At 36.4% G+C, this 22233-nt stretch overlaps 1 protein-coding gene across 19 annotated transcripts in view; it reads right to left on the bottom strand.

Annotated features, from left to right (window-relative positions):
• CEP112 (centrosomal protein 112) overlaps positions 1 to 22233 on the bottom strand; it is a 413727-nt gene that overhangs the window by 343968 nt on the left and 47526 nt on the right. For 18 of the 19 annotated variants that reach the window (XM_082370414.1, XM_082370412.1, XM_082370410.1 and 15 more), the window contains 2 exons: positions 16797 to 16844; positions 16461 to 16538 (listed from right to left, as the gene is read on the bottom strand). In XM_082370414.1, the coding sequence (XP_082226540.1) occupies positions 16461 to 16538; positions 16797 to 16844 (126 nt within the window). Of the gene's footprint in view, positions 1 to 16460; positions 16539 to 16796; positions 16845 to 22233 lie in introns of those variants that run through there. The other variant, XM_082370419.1, reaches the window with a different exon arrangement.

The following is a 22233-nucleotide window of genomic DNA, read 5'->3' as shown; positions in this document are numbered from 1 at the left end:
ACTTTTTACTTTTTTCTTTTCTCTTATCTACGTACTCATTTCTAAATGCTCTTATTTACCTATATACTTAAATATAACAATTTGTGAATGAAGGTCCATATAGGCATATCACTGATAATGCACAGATTTTCCCACTTCTCTCTCCTGGAATTACAGACTCCCACTACCTCAGGGCAGTGACTTTATCTCCTACCAGCATCCATCAACAACTCCTAGCCTCCTCAGACTGACACCTAACCCACCAGTGTTCTGAGCAAAGCCAGCAAAAATGTAACCAACACTTGTTAATAATAATGAGTGCATCTTAGGATTAAAAGAATAATAGTGACAGGTTTTAAGAAGAACAGAAAATTTATCTTAAATGTGAAAGTATTTGACCTGATTCCTTACTATTTAAAAGAGTGTGTACATTGGAGTCTGACAGGCCTCATTTTTAACTCTAATTCTAATCCCACTAGACATTAACTGTGGTGACTTTGGGCAAGTCACCATTCTGAGATTCTGTTTCTTCTTCTAATAGTTAAGGATAATTATCTTACTTCAGTGAGTTGTGAAAATTATATTCAATGACATCATTTAAGTAACCATAGTCAGTACAATGATTGGTACAAAGTAGGTATGCAAAAAAAATCAGTCTACAACCTTCAGGAAATTTTGCTTTTAAAATATTAGAAACGTACTGTAAAAACATTTTCTTGAAAATTTTTGAAATATATTTCATATTTTTCAATTACTGTTTTAAATAAATAATGAATCTGAACTAATGATAAATGTGCATAATCAAATAAATATATCAAAATGAAATTTTACAAACAAAAGCTAACATAACATAAATTCATGGCATTTGCGACAACATGGATGGACCTAGAGGGTATTATGCTAAGTGAAATAAGTCAGACAGAGAAAGACAAATACCCTATGATCTCACTTATATGTGGAATCTAAAAATCAAAACAAATGAACAAACATGACAAAACAGAGTCATATATACAGAGAACAAACAGGCAGCTGCCAGAGGGGAGGGGGTCTGGGGAGGAGAGAAATAGGTGCAGGAGATTAAGAGGTACAAACTCTCAGTTACAAATAAGTGACTAAAGGGTATGAAAGGTATGATGTGGGGAATATAACCAATAGTTATGTAATATTCTTGTATGCTGACAGATGGTAACTAGACTTATCATGGTGATGACTTTGAAATGTATGTAAGTATCAAATCGCTATGCTGTGTACCAGGAACCCACATAGTGTTGTGGGTCAATTATACCTCAAAAACAAACAAACTCATAGAAAAAGAGATCAGATTTGTGGTGACCAGAGGTGGGGGTGGGGGGAAGGAGGACTGGAGGAAGGTGGTCCAAAGGTACAAACCCCCAGTTACAAGACAGACAGCTGTCAGGGATGTAGTGAGCAGCACGACAAAGAGAACGGACACTGCTGTGCGCTACAAATGCAGGTTGTTGGCAGACTGAACCCTGAGCATTCCCACAGGAGGAAAACAAATGTTTCTGTTTCTTTAACGTGTCTCTGTGAGATGACAGATGCTCACTACGCTTACTGTGGTCGTTGTTTCATGATGTGTGTAAGGCGAATCATTATGCTGTGTGCCTTACACTCATACAGTGCTGTGTGCCAATTATATCTCAATAAAACTAAAAGAAAAAATAATAAACGTTATGAGTGGCAGTCAGGGAGGGAGTTGTCCAGTTACTACGCAAAAGGATGAAATTCTGAACGTTTCCATCCTCTGGCTTCTAAGTCACGCAATAATCCTTCCTCATTTTAGCAAAAAGGGGGCTGGGTGATCGACGTCCACCTGAAGATCCTCAACAGAAGCACTGGGGGTCTACCGTAGAGGAATCTAACTCAAAAAGCAACATGACAAAGCTGGGCAGATGCCGGAGACACAATTCATTGCTGCAGCTTTCCACAGCACCTCCAAGAGAACGTGTCAGGCCTCAGCTTCCGAGGTCCAGCCCTGAACACCACGTGACCGTGCGGCCACAGCCGACACCACCGCCTCCACCCGCTCTGCCTCAAGCTTGGTTGACCCGGTTAGGAACAGACGCCTGGCGCCTGCCTCAGGAATCCACAAGCTAGAGAAGAAGCGTTCAGATTCTCGCTCTCAGCCAGTCAGCTACGTTGGGGAACAAACCCCAGTTCTCGAGGGGCAGCAACCAAGAGAAAGCGGATGAATCCAGGAAACAGAAGCAAAGCAAATACACAAAACAGCACAGACTAGAAGCCACACAGCATCTGAAATAGGAAGGAAGCAGCTTCAATGGTCTCCATGAGACGAGCCTTACTTGAATTCAAAAGAATTTCTGTATTCCTGTTTACTTTAGGTAGCTTCATGAATCTCTGTTCTTGTAACCAAAGAGATCTATCTAAATTCTATTTTTCTGGTTTAACTTTTTACTTTGGTATAATACTAAACTTAAATAAAAGTTGCAATAAGAGCACAAGGAGCTCCCGTATACTCTTTAGCCAGATTCACCAACTGTTTACATTTTGCTTCATGTGCTTTATTATTTTATACGTATATCAACATATATATAATACAAATTATTTTCTGAACCATTTGTGAGGAAGCCAGAGACATCATCCCTAAAGACTTCAGTGTATGTTTCCTTAAAACAAAGACTGTCTTTTATAACCACAGCAGTCATCAAAATCAGGAAATGTAACATTAACACAATAATATCATCTGATGTACAGTCTATAGTCGAGGTTTATCAGTTATCACAATAATGTCATTTATATCTATTTTCTTCACAATCCAGGATCCAATCCAGGATGACACATTGTCACTAGTTGTCATATCAACGTATCTCCATTAACTGGGAAAAGCCTTTCTTTGTATTTCTTGACCTTGACGTTTCTGGAGAGTACAGCCAGTTACTGAGTGTCCCTCAGTTTGGATTTGTCTGATGTTCCCTCATGATTAGACTTACCAGATTTTGGCAAGAATGACACGTGATGCTGCGTCCTTTTTCATTCCATCTTATTAGGAGGTCGGTTTGTCCCAATATTGCCAATGTAAGGTTTAATAACTTGGTTAAGATAGTGAACATCAAGTTATCACAAGGTGGTATAACAGAGAAAGTTTCTCTACTGACATCCTTAAAAAAAATTTTTTTTTTAACTTAAAAAGAGTTATCTCGGGCTTCCCTGGTGGCGCAGTGGTTGAGAATCTGTCTGCTAATGCAGGGGACACGGGTTCGAGCCCTGGTCTGGGAGGATCCCACATGCCGCGGAGCAACTAGGCCCGTAAGCCACAACTACTGAGCCTGTGCGTCTGGAGCCTGTGCTCCGCAACGAGAGAGGCTGCGATAGTGAGAGGCCCGCGCACCGCGATGAAGAGTGGCCTCTGCTCGCTGCAACTAGAGAAAGCCCTCGCACAGAAATGAAGACCCAACACAGCCAAAAATAAATAAGTTAAAATAATAATAATAATAATAACAAATGTTCAAGTACAATTGGTGTCTTTAAAAAAAAAAAAAAAAGGGGTATCTCTTCCCTTGACCTCGACACCACAGAATAGCTCTATCTTTCTGCCCTATACTCTACGGCATGATTCATGATAAATCATCAGGATTACAACATGGAAACAATCTAACTAGTACAGTATATAAAGGCAATACAGGATACAGGATATAGATATAACTATAAATGTAGATAGCTATACATATGTGTACATCTTTATACACATACCCACAGGTGTATGGAAAAGACATTAAACAGCCTTCCTTAGTTTAGTTTAAGACAAAAGACTGAAATTGAAAGACTGACTATAACACCTCTAATTTGTTTGACCTCCAAGTAACTCGATTACAAACAACATTTAAGTTTTCCTTAATTGAGCTCAGAATATATGCTATCAATTTCAAACTTAAGAAGAAGGGAGATCTACTTCAGGCTGTAATGGAGTAATTAGTACCGACCTCACCTCCCACTATTAATAGCCATCAAACAGGATAAAATTTGTGAAGGAACCATTCTCCGGTATTAGAAACTGGGCAGTGCAGTAAATCCTGGCGTCCTCCTAAGCCGAGCCCCACTGTCATTCAGGCTCTCTGCACAGACACAACAGCCAAAGCCCAGCTAGAAGTGCAGCCCTACTGAACCAGGATGGCAAAGGCAAAGAAACAACTGAGCCTCAATGACAGAATCTTCAGTGTCGGGCTAAGGCAGAGGGAGCCACGAGGAGTGTGAACAGAGAAGCCCCTCGTAAAGCAGTGCGTAAGAAAAGGGAGCACTCTCCTGTCCCATTTTAAAGTCCTTGCAGACTTGCTCTCACCTTGATAGCAAGCCTCTAATGCCAGAGAGGTTTGGTTTGGAGCTGACGTATCCCTCTGGGCCATCTGCCCCCAATAAAAGTATTTTACCGTGAGAATCACTGGGATAAATGGAAGAGGAAAGCCTCACCTCACTGGACCAAGTCCCTAGGCAATATGACCAGAAGGTCCACTCAGACAATGACTGGAACCACCCCAGGGCTAAACCACCTACTTCTAGAAAAAGAAGTAAAAGCCACCAAGAGATGGTGACAGCCCCACAGGGTAAGGGGAGTGTGTGACAAGCCATTCTACGGATAACCGGCCGCTAAAGCAAAGGCACTGCAATTGGGCAGCTTCACTTTGAAGTGGGCTTTCCCACGAGCTTCTTTAAAGAGAACTTCTGAAATTTCTGCTTAGAAAGAGCTTAAAATATTTTATTTACAAAATCCACTGTGCCCCATTTTCTCTGAAGTATTTCCTTCAAAGAATAGCTCTGAGGTTGGACATTCCTACCAAATGAATAAAGCTGATGAAAATGCTCACTTACTTCATGTAAAAGTATTTCCTTGGGTTTAAAAATATCCTACTTACAGTGTAACTAATTAGATTTTAGGACTATTACCAATGTCATTTTACTCAACTGAATATTCACAAATTTTGGATTAAGGGTTTTTTTAAAGGAACACTTACCAATCTATTCACTCAGATAATCAACATTCCCTCTTACAGAGAAGCAGGTTTCTTATTCAAAATCCTACTTTTTACTATTACTAGTTTTCCATATGCAAGTTATGTTTAACATTTGAACTGAAATTAGCAGAAGGACAAAATAGCATAATAACCTTTAATGAGTTTGTAAGGAAAATAATGTATTAAGGTTACTTAGATAGGAATCACTACACACTTTAAAATACCAAGGAACAACCTTTAATGTTATTTCAAGGCTTTAATGTTGACCGACTACCTCAACCATGTCTAAAGGAACAAAATGTACAAAACAGCATGACTTATTTTAACGCAAAGAATAACTCTACAACTTGGCAAGTTTTAAGTGATGCATAAAATGTAGCCATTGTAATATCACTGAAATATTTTGTGTGCCTTATATTGTAAGGCATAAAAGGTCAAAGCATGACTGAAGCCAACCATCTCTACTGCATGGTCAAAGCATGACCGAAGTCAACCATCTCTACTTCCAAAGTATTATCAGCAACACAACCCAACGATGTGTTTGCTTAGTCACACTTTATTTCTACATCTCAACAATCATCACAGCAAATTACAGAAGAAGTGATTTATAAAATAATCATCACTCTACTTACTCAGATACCTAATTGTTACAATCATCTTTTTAGAGAATTCTATTAGTTACTAGTCAGAGGAAATTATGGTGTCAGTGATTAAGATTCTTCCTGATTAAAATCTCCAGTGTATCCTACTCTCAAAATGTTCATTTGTAATATTGCATAATGCCAATTGTTATTCATTGTGCTTATTTATAAGCATAGCACAAATAACAATGTGTCTCCTTCTCTTGTTATCTTACCACTGGGGCTTAGAGATGTATGAAATCTTCCTAAACAGTACTTTTTAATCTCCTCGGAACTCATCACATTAAGGGAAGAAGTGATATTTAAACATACAGAGTGTATGCTGGTATTTTCTTTTTTCTAATTTTTAAAATTTTGTTCATACATCATACATGAACACAATTTACATGAAACATAGAGATAATCATATTACATACTGAGTTTTTGTTTATTTTGTTTAGCTCCTCTGTACTCCTTGGTATTCCTTTCCTTTTTTTATTTGATTCTCTCCCTCTCCTCCATCAACTCCTGCATGGGGTACGGAATACGGACATTAACAACGGAGTATATTTTCGTAACTTCCGCCATGCTCACAGAATCATATATAACTATAAAGGGGCAAAATGCATGCACCAGTATGGGGGTTTGTGGCACAGACTAGGCGGATCCCCAGACATTTATTTTCCTCTTCTTCCTTTGGGGCCTCACTAACACCACCAAACTTGGGCTGGGCAGATGGCTGCCCCACATGTAAGTATGGTCAAGGGGGATGATGGGACAGAAATGATGCAGGCAACTTTGATGGACGTATTTTTTTAGAAGTGGCTTTCTCTCCACCTTCTTTCTTTCTGAAGGATCACGCTTAAAAGATAAGGCATTGGTGAGCAACCGAGACCTCAGGTGCAGAGACTGAAGCTGTGTGCTGAGGATGGAGAGGTTCCCCACCAGCCTGGGTCCCTGATGACATCATAGAGCAGCACACTCCTGATATGCCCTGCACTGTTGTATGAGAGCTAAGTAAATTCTCTTCTTTAAACTGTTATACCCTTAGCGATATATAATTTTTTTTATTATGAATGTTTCACACACAAAAATACATGTTTTCTACACCTTGTTTTTCTCTCTGAACGATATCTCATGGAAATCCCTCTAAAAACACCTGCTACAGTTTTTTTCATTCTTTTAAATAGCTACCAACTATTCCTTAATGAGGAGAAAACAAAATTTGTTCAACCATTCTCCTTAATGCATATTCACTTTATTTTCAGTCTTTTTCCACTTCAAATAACACTGTAAAACATTCTCATATATGAGTCCAACACACTTGAATTTTGATTTCTATAGGGTGGATTCTCAAAAGACATGCCAACGGTTCGATGGTGGCTATATCTTAATAGGTTTTGCCCTCTGTTATAGGCAAATTCACATTTCCACCAAGAGTAGATATCTCACTACTACTCTAGTTGCATTTCCCTGAAAACTACTGTGTGTTAGCCCCTTTTCACATGTTTTGGAGCCTTATGAATCTGGTCTTCTATGAAATGCCCTTTCACAATTTTAATCCATGCTTCTGTCTGTCAATCAGTAAAACCTGGTATGCTGTACACATTAAGACAGTCTGTCTCAAATATTTTCCCCAAATCGATTATTTTTCTATTGATCTTTTGTTGTATTTTTTTATCTTACAAAGTCTTTATTTCACTTGAGTCAAATATTTCTATCATTTCTTTTATACATTCTGGGTTTGGAAAGGTTTTTGGGTTAGAAAGATCTTCTGATGTCAAGATTTTTGTTGTTTTGAAACTTTTTTTGTCTGGGCCTCTACAGGTTAAAGGTACATCCAGAATTTGTTTCTGTTTATTTTTGTTTTTAGAGGAGAGGACCCAATTTTATTTTCTTCCAAGTAAATGAAAGGTTGTACCAGGATCATTTACTAAATAGAAGTCTGTTCTCAATGTATTAACAATGAACTTCATTACTACGTTTTTATTTTTACGGGGACTTGATATTTTTCTTGGAATGTTCTTTTTGGTTTTAACCATGTCGGGACTGCCTAATAAAAGCAGTTGAGAAGTATTCCCTCCTCCTCCACAATCTCTAAGAACCTGTGTAATACTGGAATATAGTTCTTCCTTAAATGTTTCCTTACAGAAATACGTAGTTTGTAAAGTAGAGTATTTTAATACCCTTTCTGAATAATTGTTGATATTCTTTTTAAGTAAACCAACACTCATAAGTGCTAGGTTTTTAAAGTTACTTGCATTGTAGAATATGAAACTTTTCACACTGTCACAGTAAGTTTTATTGGTCTATCTTGAACGTGGAATGGCTCTTTTACCTATGCGTGATTTTATAACATCATCCATTACTCATTTGGAAAACATCAGTTCAATGAGTTATAGAGATATCCAAATATTGAAAATTTCATTACATAATATAAAAACTTCACACTGTTTCATATCACCACAGATCTCATTGGAAAGGTCTTAGTATTGGAAAGTTCTCGAGCTCACAGTGACTGATACAAGGTTGCCAAAATTCTAATTTGTATTAAAAGGTCAAATTTTATCACCAGCAGCAAATATGGTCAGTTGTTCTGCTTAAAGTGACAGGCTCAATTTGTTCATTTTTGAGAAAATGTCTGACAATATCCAAGTCCAAATAATCATATTTTGTCCCTCAGTCATTCTTTCAAATAAAAATGATATTCCACAAGAACAGCAGCTATTGCAATTCATAACTGAAAAAAAGCACACAAGGGTTTTGCCTCTGGCACGTTGATACGCACTTGGATATGAACCGTAAGTTCTTTATACATGGTTCCATTTCGTCACTCAGATATCCAGAAGATGCATGTTTGAGGTACAAGATTTAATAAAATTAATAATTTTCTACTTGCTTCATCGAGGACATTCTTAAATAAGATTGGTAATTTTTTCCCTGTGAGCATGTGACAGTGAAGAATATGCCTACCAGTACAATTTGGTGCCACTGCCTTGATGTGGGTTAGGATATAGTTTTACCCAGCACTGTGTTTCCAACTTCAATGCAAGTGTCAATACAGTAAAAAAATAAATAACATTTTTAAATTATTACAAAAATAATTTTGACCTCATAGACCTCATGAAAGAGTCTTGGGGACCACAGGGTTCACAGCCCACACTCTGAGAACCACTGCCCTAGAGAAACTCTTGTACATGTGTGTCAGGAAACATGTACAAGATTGTTCATAGGGTTATTGTTTGCAAAAGTGAAAAATCAGAATAGATTCATCGACAAAACGGTAAGAAACTGTGGAAGATTCACTGAATAGAAAGTAACGCAGATGAAGCCAACTATAGCTAAATGGCGTAACAAGGATGAACGTCACCCACATACTATGGAGCAAAAAAATATGTGACGTTTAGTTTCATTTAAATGAAGTTCAAAATCCACTAAAACAGAAATATTTTCATTTTTAAGAATGCAGGCATTGGTGGTAAAGTCAAGTTTAAAAACAAAGGAGGGAAATTACCAGAGAAGGCAGGATAGCAGTTACTGCTGGGGGAGATGGATGAGGTAAGATGGGGAAGAGTCAGACAGCAGGCTGCTGACGTCTTGGCAATGAGCTCATCCTTGCCTGCATGCACTTTCCAATGGTTCTCCTTTGTATACTTATTTATTATAGTTTGTAAGACTGCGTGTATCTGAATGCTATATTCATAAGAAATGTTTTAAAATATAAATTCTCTCATTTATTACGTCAGTGACTGTAGATTACATCATCTTGGATTTATTTAAATTCTACATTTAACTAGTAGATTTGCAAAAGGAAAAAATGCCTAATTGGCATTCTGTGTAAGAAAGAAGCAACATCCCTTTTTAGGCAATGGGTGGGAACATTCAATATGGGTGGAGGTGAAGTTCAAAGGAAATACTCTATTTCACAAAAAGAGCAGTTTCTACTGTCTGTTCTCTGAAAACTGATGGTTGCTCTGAAAATTGATCTCCCCTTGTGTTGTCTCTTCTTTCATTTTCAGTGACAACAGTTTTCCAAATGTCTTAATCTATGTCAGAAATCTTTTTTAAGAATACTAAAAAAAAAAAAAAGAACCCCACTGCTTGATGGTACTCAAGGTCACACAATTCTGTGATGTGGATATCACAGGAAATGTGTTAGCAATTACAAAGGCAAACAAGTCCAAGTATGTTTGTGAATGACAGGTTCACAAGGTTAAAATAAAGGATCACGGTCACCGAACATCTTCCCATAATGCCAAATAAGTTGAGAAAAACTTCTAATCTTAAAATATTTTATAGGTGTGTTTTTACCAATCAAAAGAAAACTACTACAGTTCTTCAACTCTAATAAAATAATATTGCAAATATTACTCATTTAACATCTAAGGTATTTTCCACAGTTATAAACTTAAAATGGAAGTTGTGTTTTATAAAGTTTGATTTCCAAAGGCTAATTAAATATTTTAGGACTCTCTAAAGCATCAAAAGAATTAAATCATTTATTAAACACAGACAAACTCTGTAATCTGTATAGAATTTCATGTCACTCAATTCTCTCCACACTTACTGCATTCTTAAACTTAAGCATTTCAACTTCCTAAATTTTGATTTTATAACATTAAGAATTGACTAACCTAGATTATCATCACTACTCATAGTAAAACCCTGTGAAATAGATCTGAGATTTAAATACAAAAATAAGATTTAAAAAGAGACAAAAATATGAATTTTTTCCATAATCTTGGAATAAGAAAGTCTTTTCTACAAAACACAAAAACCAGAAGCCATAGAGAAAAGACTGATAGATCCAACTACTGAAAAGAAAACTTCTATACATTAAAAAAATAGAAATAAATCAAAAGACATACAGAGAAAAATACTTGTAAGATATATGACAAAGACCTGAATTCCTTAACATATAAATTGTTCTTAGGAATCACAATGAAGACAAACAATTTAACAAAAATATGGAAAGGTATAAGAAAAGAAAGCTCACAAAAGTGAAATTAAAAAGACAATAAACAGACAAAAAATATGTTCATTCTCACTTACAATAAAAGCAATGGAAATATCAAAGCAGCAAGATGCTATTTTTCATCTCACAGATAATCAAAAATGTTTATAATTCAGTGTTGATGATAAAATGGGAAAATAGACACTCTCATACACTATTGGTCCAAGTACAAATAGACCTAACCTTTTTTAATAGTTTATTAAGATATACATAATTCACATACTATAACATTCACCCACTTAAAATATACAATTCAATGTCTTTTAATACATCAGAGAATTATGCAACATCACCACAGTCTAATTTAGGACATTTTCATCACTCCAAAAAGGAACTCTCACACCCACTGGCGGTCACTCCCTGCTCTCACCCAAGCCTGCAGCCTGAGGCAGACATAACCTCATTTTAAGGGCAATCTGTCAATGTCAATCAAAAACTTAAACCTGCAACCCTGTTACTGGGCAATTCGATTTCACAGAATTTATTGTATAAGAAGAAATATGCAATACATAAAAATATACACAGGGATATTCTTGAAACACTATTTGTTGTAGCAAAATACATAACCTCTATCCCTCAGTAGGAATCTATATTAATAAAATGTGGTCCATCAGTAAAATAAAATACAATGCAACTATTTAAAAAGATGATGCCATACTACTGATATAAAAAAATCATCAGAATATATGTTAGCATTTAAAAAGCAAAATGGGGCTTCCCTGGTGGCGCAGTGGTTGAGAATCTGCCTGCCAATGCAGGGGACAGGGGTTCGAGCCCTGGTCCGGGAAGATCCCGCATGCCACGGAGCAAATGGGCCCGTGAGCCACAATTGCTGAGCCTGCGCGTCTGGACCCTGTGCTCCGCAGAGAGAGAGGCCGCGATAGTGAGAGGCCCGCGCACCGCGATGAAGAGTGGCCCCCGCTTGCCACAACTAGAGAAAGCCCTCGCAGAGAAAGGAAGATCCAACACAGCCATAAATAAATAAATAAATAAATAAAATTTAAAAAAAAAAAAGCAAAATGAAACAGTATATAGAGTATGCTCTAGGATCTTATTTGTATTTTAAAAATGAGATATTCCGGGCTTCCCTGGTGGCGCAGTGGTTGGGAGTCCGCCTGCCGGTGCAGGGGACACGGGTTCGAGCCCTGGTCTGGGAGGATCCCACGTGCCGTGGAGCAGCTAGGCCCGTGAGCCACAACTACTGAGCCTGCGCGTCTGGAGCCTGTGCTCCGCAACAAGACAGGCCGCGCTAGTAAGTGCGCCCGCGCACCGCGATGAAGAGTGGCCCCCGCTTGCCACAACTGGAGAGAGCCCTCGCGCAGAAACGAGGACCCAACACAGCCATAAATAAATAAATAAATAAATAATGTGAAACCTTTAAAAAAAAAAAAATGAGATATTCCTGGAAACTTTTAAAGAGAACACACATTAAATTTTCTGCAATGATTACCTTGAAGAGAAAAGATCAGGTGTTGAGGAAATGAAGATTACTATTTTATTTAATATTTAATACTTAATTTTAAAATAAACTTAACTCACTTGAAACAATGCTATTTCTTATTTTTAAAATGCCACCCAGCAACAACAAAAGCATTTGTAGATGAGAACATGTACAAGACACATCAGGGTTGTCTGATGTGAACATGCAAGAGCCTGCTGAATTTCAAAACAGAAAAGCATTTATCCTCATGCCCATAAGTATATGTCTAACAAAAGTGACTTAATCAAGTAGACATAAGATCATCCTTCTAAAGGATAACTACACACATCACAGTGTAACTATGCATTTAAGTTTAGGGAAAAATCCAAGTTAGAAAACTATCTCTTGAAAACAGACAAAAATATTAAAGCGGTATGGTTGGTATTTTCTTTTTCGTTATTCTTTTTTTTTTGGAAATGGACTTTATTTATCCATCTATTCATGCACCATTCTAGAAAGAATTTGAGACAGTTACATAAATATTGATATATACAAATATAATAAGATTAAAGTACATAGACAACAAATTGAAAAGAATATGAAATAGAAAGAGACCACTAAGGACAAAGATTTAAGACAGCACACAAAAGTACATGTCATAAAATATCACAGTTGCTGAAAATATGCTGTGGAAGCTCTGATCTTTCTAGTGACCAGAACAGGGGAAACACCATGATCTCTAACAGTTATATTATGTTTAGCATAGAGATACACATGTAATTCAGGAAAATCAATGTTTTTCCTAAAGTCTGAATATCTTTCTTTTAATGATTAGTATTCTCTATTTCAAAAATGAAAATATTAAAGAACTATCTCCTGAAACTGAAAAAAACTTTAAAAAACCCACATGTTCTGTATTAAAAATATAATTAGTCTTTTTATATTTACAAAGGCAATCTAAACTGCTACCTTCCTCTGCCTTCAAATGGCTCCTAATTATCTTTGCCTTTTTATATTCATTCTCATTTTTGCATATAATACATCCTTTACTTGTACCTTATAATCACATACAATGTTCATGGCACTTCCAAGCATTAATTTTTATTTTAGAGGTTAAACTGTTTATGATACTAAACTTACAAAAATCCATTATTTCAATTTACCATGTAAGACATAATTCATTACCCCATAGAAATATTTAGAATGCATATAAAGACAGACATATAAGGACATTCTTCCCAGAATTATTTATATTAGTAAAAACTCAATCTCAATACCCAACAATAGGGATAATTTAAATTAACTGGGGATAATTCTATAATATGAACTATAATACAGCCATTGAAAATAAATGCTTAGGAACAATATTTAGTAGCATAAAATACTTGAGTTATACAAAACAATGTATATGATATCATCTCAATTTTCTAAAGAAAAATAACATGTTTACAGGATACATAAAGAAAAGACTAAAAGACAACCCAATGATATTTTACCAGTGTTTTTATTTCATAGATGATTTTATTTCCTTCTTTACATACGTCTATATTTTCCAAATTTTCTTTAATAAAAATCCACAAATTATTTTATAATCACAAATACTACTTTAAAAGAAAGATGAAACTAAGATAATTCTCACACTGGGGCAACTCAGCATATACTTTTAAATATTTTAGGATGGAGAAAAAATATGATCAAAAAATTTCATCAAAAATAGTCAGACTTGAGGACACAGGGAGTGGGAAGGGTAAGCTGGGACGAAGTGAGAGAGTGGCATGGACATATATACACTACAAACTGTAAATAGATAGCTAGTGGGAAGCAGCCGCATAGCACAGGGAGATCACCTCGGTGCTTTGTGACCACCTAGAGGGGTGGGATGGGGAGGGTGGGAGGGAGACGCAAGAGGGAGGAGATATGGGGATATATGTATATGTATGGCTGATTCACTTTGTTATAAAGCAGAAACTAACACACCATTTTAAAGCAATTATACTCTAATAAAGGAGTTAAAAAAAAAAGTCAGAAATGACTATGTAGCTATACAAAGAGTTATTTTAGCCAAAATATACACTGGATATATTTTAAGATATGGTGTAAGTTGATGTTTACATGCAAACATCTCAATGATGCCACAAATATTTTTACGGTATGCCAGAAAGAAAAACAAAAACATAAGGGTGCGGAAAAAAATAAAGCCACACACATTTAAAATTATGAATCTCAAATGCAATACACAATAGCTTTAAGTGTTTTCTCTTTCAACACGTATGTGGGGAGCCTTGGTATGTTTACCCCTGACCCAAGATGTCATCATAAAGAATAAGGACATTATTTCACGAAACACCAAAAAAGAAATTCAAAAAGACACCAGGTCCTTTCAATTATTTTAAATATTCTATGGTAAGCAGTCTCAACAGTAAAAGGAAAAGGAAAAATAGTTGGTAATGACTTAGAATGACGTGTAAAAACAATTAATGACAATTTTTTTAAAAGGAAAGAATTTCAAAACAAGAGTTCCAAAGAAGGTGCATCTGAATGTAAGTATTACCCTCAAAAACGCTTTTTAGAGTGTAATTTCTTTTTATTTCAACAGGTTCTTCAAAAACACTAGCAGTGCACTAAGAAACAAAACCCTGCATGCCTTAAACTGGAGCTATAAAATCACGGAATATTACTGAGACCAGCAGCAGTCACTCCACCAGACTGAAATTTAAAACGGGGGGGTGGGATGAATTGGGAGATTGGGATTGACACATATACTCTACTATATATAAACTAGATAATTGATGAGAACCTACCCTATAGCACAGGGAACTCTACTCGGTGCTCTGTGGTGACCTGAATGGGAAGGAAATCTAAACAAGAGGGGATATATGTATACATATAGCTGATTCACTTTGCCGTACAGCAGAAACTAACACAACATTGTAAAGCAACTATACTCCGATATCAATTAATTAAAATAAATGAATACTTTTTTAAAAAAGAAATTTAAAAGAAAAAATAGCGCTTCCTCCTCTGTTATCAACAAAAATAAACTTATACGCTCATGATATTGTATGGGATATCTAAGAAAAATATCATTCTGTGATATTTTATAAATAGGATGGTAAGAAAACTCTATCATGTTGAAAACACCCAAATTGAAATTAAATTTCAGAAATTCTTAGAAGCCTCCCATTAAAATGAAAGAAGAAAATGAAAGATAAAATTATTGAAGTAAATTAATTAGAACCATTAATCTAAGTCCAATAATATTTTTCACAGTTTGCCCATTTAAATAGTGCATTACCATTTACAAGTTACATACATACTCACTGTTCTCATTTGACTTCATAACAACCCTGTTTAAACAAAAATTAAACTAATATTCTTGACTCCCCTGGGTCATATAACTAGAAAATGGTTAAGGCAGATTAAAGACATAATTTTTCAGGTTCCTAATCTAATTGTCTTTCGTCGTACCACACAGATGACCGGTGTTTCATTGGTGTCATAAGCAAAAATAAAATAATAATGATGATTTTTAAATTTTCCAGAATAAAAGTTTTTAAAAGAAAATAATAAAGCAAATTAATGACTACTATTATACATGTGGAGTACACAGGTACCCAGACTACAAAATCTTCCTACTAATCCTGTAAAGTAGACACCTCCCAAGTAAGATGAAGAAACTGAGACTCAGGGAGGATAGGTATCTGCCCATTTTCACGTAGCTGGTAAGGAGGATTTATATCCACATATTCTTGACTCCATAGCCTTTGCTCCTAACCAATAAACACCACTGCCTCTTTAATAATTCTATTTTCAAATGATCAAAGAAAGATAGTACATTGTGTCCCATAGCAGCTCTAGCATAGCTGAATTTAGCAGATCAATTTAAAATAGTAGAAACAGTAAAAATAGTGAAATTAGAAAGATACATTATGAGGAAGTTGAGATAAAGAGAGGATGAAGGGATTCACTGAGGTCAAAGATACTGCTTCTAAAACCTGCCATCCCCCCCAGGCCCTGATAATCAGGAATTGATAGGCCCTGATAATCAGGAATTGATAGGCCCTGATAATCAGGAATTGATAGGCCCTGATAATCAGGAATTGATAGGCCTGATAATCAGGAATTGATAGGCCCTGATAATCAGGAATTGATAGGCCCTGATAATCAGGAATTGATAGGCCTGATAATCAGGAATTGATAGTCAGGAGAGAGCCCCTCAGCACAATCTGTCCCGCAGGCCTGGAGCCAGGACACACAAAATGGAAGACGGGCATCACAAAGTTGAAGACAACCCTGCCTTACCTGCATCAGTATTTTATATCCGTACCAATGACAACCTCTTCCTACCATGCATCCTTATTCTAACCTGAAAATTCACATTACACAAAATACAAAAATTGTTTAATAAATTAGATATATCAGAAATATCTCGATCCTACCTCCTTCTCATGCATTCGAGACAGTAACTGATCATCCTGGAGACTGCTGGATTTTCTCAGGCTGAATCTGGGAGTCATCTGTTGAATGAGGAAGAGTCATTCGATACTTTTTCAGGCCTGGTTTATCAAAAAGTAAACTCTAAATTGGCTGAAGTTCATGCCAAAATAACACCAATATTGGAGAAAAATAGTGATTTATTCACTTCCAAGTGATAGGATTAATAGGACTATTATGCTTCATAATGTGGACTTGTATTATTTTCTCTAAATAACTTGAGGATTATTTTCTTTTAAAATATCTGACCGTAGGAAAAGTTCAATGCATTTCTCACCTACCAAAGTAACTGGGATAGGCTTCTGTCTCAGGTACCGAGGATTTTCTATCTGAAAATTTTAAAATAAAATAAAGACATTAATATTTGAGTTTTAATTAAACTATAATGAAAATGTTTTCCATATGCCTTAATATTTAGTATGTTTCTTAGAATGGGTATTGCATAATATATTTTTAGTGCCCCATGAACAAATAAAATATAAAGAATAAACTCCTCTGTGCCATAAATGCACCTACATGACCCTCTCACAGCCTAACCACCCAGCCTCATCCCCACTTCTCCTCACCTCACATTTCATCCCCCAGGACCCTGAATGATCTACATCACCAGAATACGGTAGCTCTTCCTGTGCCTCTCTACCTCTGTCTACCCCTCTGACCCCTATAAGTACCCTCCTATCATCCTTCAAGTCCCAATTTAATCGCTACACTCCCAGGCAGATTTGATGTATGAATCCTTAACTTTACCTCCATAATAAGACCTGGAATACAAAATTCCTTTTGGATTCCTCCTACATCTACCTTTCTATCCCCCAGCATACCCTATGTTCCAAGGACACCGAACAACTTGCTTTACCTTGAAAGTACTACACTCTCTCCCATATCTGAGTCTTTGCAACCTGTGAAATCATTCTCCCAACTTCTTCATGTGGTTAACTTATTCCAGACTCTCAGTTCAGGAATGTCTCCACCAGGAAATTTAGTTAACTTCCTACTACTGCAGCAGTACCCTGGAGGTTCATCTCCTTTTTGTGATCTAACATCTATCTTCTGCAAAAGATTGCGGACTCTGAAAACAGACTATGCCTGTCTTGTAACACACCTATCCCGACATCCACCACAGGACCCAGTAGGTAGTGGGTGTCCCACAAATATTCAGTAAGAAGGAATAAAGGAAGGGAGGGAGGAAGGACGGAAGAGAAGAAAGAAGGAAAGAAGAAAGAAAAGAAGGAAGGAAGGGGCAAACTGCACCTGATCCCACCCTCTTATCATCTCCTGAAGTACGCTGTGTGTCTCTCATGGCTCTTCTGTTATATTTACGTGTTTATCAGTATGTCTCCACATCTGTCTTTAAGCTCAGTGAGTGCAAGGATGATGACTTCTCAATTTTGTATTCCTGGAAGCTAGCATAATACTTAGCATGTAGCAGGCTTTCAATGAAATATTTATTGAATTAATGTACTATATGATCAATTAGAAACACTGATTGTTATCTCAACTATTTGATCCACAAATGAAGTGATAATTAAAAATCATTATCATGGAATTCCAATCTCTTAACATCATAAACTCACAATTTGCTACATGGATAACCTCAAAATGTACAAGAATATAAAGGTAACACTAATTATGACTTCAACCTAGGATAGTGGTTCTTTCCCTGAAGTAAACCATTAGCATCAACTGACAAACTTTTTCAAATATATATTACTGGGCTCCACTCCTCCAAAATCCCACTGTGTTTTCAAAAAGCTTCTCAAATGGTGTATTATAATTAATAATCATGGAAGATGAACAATCCACACTCAATTTGACAATAAAGTTCGGGGTAAAGAATCAATTAATCAAAGAATATAGTGGCAATGAAATTAAAAATAGAACTTAATCAAAAAGAATTTTAATATAGGATGGATAAACAACAGGGTCCTACTGTATAGCACAGGGAACTATATTCAGTATCCTTTAATAAACCACAATGGAAAAGAATATGAAAAAGAATATATATATGTATAACTGAGTCACTTTGCTGTATAGCAGAAATTAACACAACATTATAAATCAACTATACTTCAGTAAAATTCAAAAAAAAAAATTTTAAGCCTCTACAGCAACAGATAGGATCTGAAGAATAACTATATTTCTGCACCTAGATTAGAAGAAATTTACAAAATAATTTCTTTCACCTGGAGGCTGGTTCCCATAAAGTAATGGCAACTGCCTGAATTTAAATTTCTCTCCCCATCCTCCAAAAATCCATACAGATGAACAAAGAGAGCATTTATTTTTATTAATACCCATCACCCATGCCTACATCACAACAAGGAGAAAGAGATTACAAAAAATTCGAATAACATATAAGTGGCCAAAGAAAGATCACAAATCAGCAGAATTAGATCCTAAGCCAAACCTGAGTGATAAGGTGGAAAAAAAGCAAGTCCTGAGGGTCCTACTAGTGGTGGGACACAAATGTCATCAAATATTGACCTGTAGAAGGAAAGTGGCTTAAGTGGGTCAGACAAAAAGCCTGAGAGATGAGAGTGCTAGAGACAGAGGAGTCAAAGAGGGTCACGGGGTGTGGGCCAGAGAAGGCAGTCTCAGGAAGCGAGCACTTCTGCAGTAGAGGGAGGGCCCTGGAAGGAAGGCTGTCCATGACGAAAAAAGAAAAAGGGGCTACAGAAAAGGGCCCTATGGAAACAAGAAGAAATCAAGGAATCTGAAGACAGGCCAAAATGACAACCACAGAAGGCACCATCTACTAAAGATACTGCAGTTCAGTGGAGCAGGAGAAGGGAGCCTTCCTGAACTAAGAAATAAAGTAAGCTACCCAAGCCACCACTCTCATATGCTCACTGGCTATTGCTTGTTCAGAAAAACCTAATAGAAATAATCATGAACAGAAAAAAGAATCTGATGTCCATAAAAGCTTACTATAAAAAAAATAGAACATCAAAATCAAAACCTGTCAGCAGAAGGAATCACTTTTTTAAAAATCCATGAAACAGGCTTCCCTGGTGGTGCAGCGGTTGAGAATCTGCCTGCCAATGCAGGGGACACGGGTTTGAGCCCTGGTCTGGGAAGATCCCACATGCCGCGGAGCAACTAGGCCCGTGAGCCACAACTACTGAGCCTGCAGGTCTGGAGCCTGTGCTCCGCAACAGGAGAGGCCGCGACAGTGAGAGGCCCGCGCACCTCGATGAAGAGTGGCCCCCCGCTTGCCGCAACTAGAGAAAGCCCTCGCACAGAAACGAAGACCCAAAACAGCCAAAAATAAATATAAATAAATAAATAAATTGGCACTTAAAAAAAAAAAAAATCCATGAAACAGAAGAAAACTGTCATACAGCCCCCCTTTTGACTCCCCTGTCTGCAGTGCTCTGATTCATCAGGCTTTTTTGGACAGCCCACTTAAGGTAGGCCACTCTCCTGCAGGTCAATATTTGATGATATTTACATCCACTAGAACAATACATATTCAAGTACAAGTTTTAAATAATTTCAGGAAGTTCATAAAGAACACAACAAATAAAGACAAAAAATAGAAAGATGTTAAGCAGAGGCTGACCAAATAAGAGCTTGGCAAAGTTGCCGGATGCCAATATGTAAAAGTCAGCTGCATTTCTATAAATTAGTAAAAATCATCTAGGAAAAAAGATGATATTACAAAGACATCATTTATAATCATAAAACAATATATAACTCTTAAAAGTAAATCTAAGAGGGCTTCCCTGGTGGCACAGTGGTTGAGAGTCTGCCTGCCAATGCAGGGCACACGGGTTCGAGCCCTGGTCTGGGAGGATCCCACATGCCGCGGAGCAGCTGGGCCCGTGAGCCACAATTACTGAGCCTGTGCGTCTGGAGCCTGGGCTCCGCAATGGGAGAGGCCGCGATAGTGAGAGGCCCGCGCACCGCGATGAAGCGTGGCCCTCACTTGCCACAACCTAGAGAAAGTCCTCGCGCAGAAACGAAGACCCAACACAGCCATAAATAAATAAATAAATAAAAATAAAGTCAGACAAGAGAAGTGTCTGATTATTAAAAAAAGAGAGAGAGACCAGCAGTTCTCAAAGCTCTTTGTCTCAGGATCAAAATTATTTAAAAAAAAAAAAGAAAACATTCATAAACCCTTTATGGTGAAAATAATTAAGCTTTTTCTGAAAGACATTAAGACTGAAATAAAAAGAGTTTGAAACCATGTTTTTGGATAGCCTCAATATTATAAAAATGTCAATTCCCCTTAACTAGATCTAGTGACTAAATTTATCCAAACCAAAATCTCAATAGGGTTTTTGGAAAATTTAATAAGCTCATTATAAAATGTATATAAATAAATAAAGGGACAAGGATAGCCAAGACATGCCTGAAGAAAAAAAATCAAGGTGGGTTGCCTTACAAGACATAACAAAACTATAGTAATGAAAATAACTCAAAGGAACTAACTGGAAAGTATCAGAAATTCAAATATATATAAGAATATGATTCATGAAAGATATAGCACTGCAAATTATTGAGAAAATAAGGATACGTTCAATAAGAGGAAGAAAATAAGAGCAGATCCCTTCCTCACACCATGTACAATAAATTCCCAAAGGATTAAGTACTTATAATTAAAAGGAGAACTATAAAAACTTTCAGAAGACAACTGAGAAGAATGACTTCATGGTCTTGGAGTAGAGAAGATTTCTTTAAACAACACATAAAAAAAGTATAAACAAAAAAGAAGTAACAAATTTGACCACTTTAAGAACGTCTCTCTAAAAAAAATACTATAAATAAATTGAAAAGGCAAGCCGTAAACTGGATGGAGATATTTGCACAGTTAGTCTACACAATGTGTAAAGAAGTTCTTTTAAAACAAAAGAAAGAACAACAGTCCATTAGAAAAAAAAAAAATGGGAAAAACTTGAGACACATTTCACTGATGAGGAAATCTGAATAACATAAACATGAAAATATGCTCAATCTGTTTAGAAATATGAAACATGTAAAGTAATACCACAAAGAGATGGTATTTTACAGCCACTAGATTGGCATACATTAAAAATTTGACAATAGAAGTGTTCCAGACGTGGAGCACTACTGTTGGGTGTATGAATTCGTGCATTTACTTTGGGAAACATTTATTAAGTAAAGATAATAATAAAATCTACTGAGATATCATACCAGAGAAAGAGGCATCATCTTTAGTAAATAACACTGTACTACATACACACAACTTTTTGAAAAATAGAGGCAGCAAATTTCCAGCAGGGAGCAAAGTACACTCAATAAATATTTATTGTCTGAAGGTATATATATGAAAAGTAAGTAGCCATTCTCTATTTTTGGAATGGAGAAAACCAGCATAGAAAGTAAGTCCTTCAAAGACACATGCATATAAAACCCTAATTCATGAAGCAGAATTAAATATAAGGGGGAAAATAAAGGAAGAGGGAAACAGAGAATTCCCAAAGATGCTCAAGCTCTAATTAAGCTTAAAATTTAAAACCAAAAGCCAAGAAAACCATCTGTGACTTATTTTTACCCGGCTCTACATTTATAAGCAGGGTACAAAATATTGGTTTAGCTAATTACAATGTAGCCTCTCAACTATGCAAAAATAACTCCTATTTCATCCTCTTCATCTTTAAAAGCCATTAAATACAGAAATTAAGGACTCATCCTGTTATCATAAATTTCCTCTCTCAAGATGACCAAAAAAAAAAGTCTATTCTAATATTT

This window comes from Balaenoptera borealis (assembly GCF_965194805.1).
Source record: "Balaenoptera borealis genome assembly, chromosome: 20".
NCBI lineage: Eukaryota > Metazoa > Chordata > Mammalia > Artiodactyla > Balaenopteridae > Balaenoptera > Balaenoptera borealis.
Note: the sequence above shows the minus strand (reverse complement) of the source record. Positions and strands in the feature narration are given on the sequence as shown.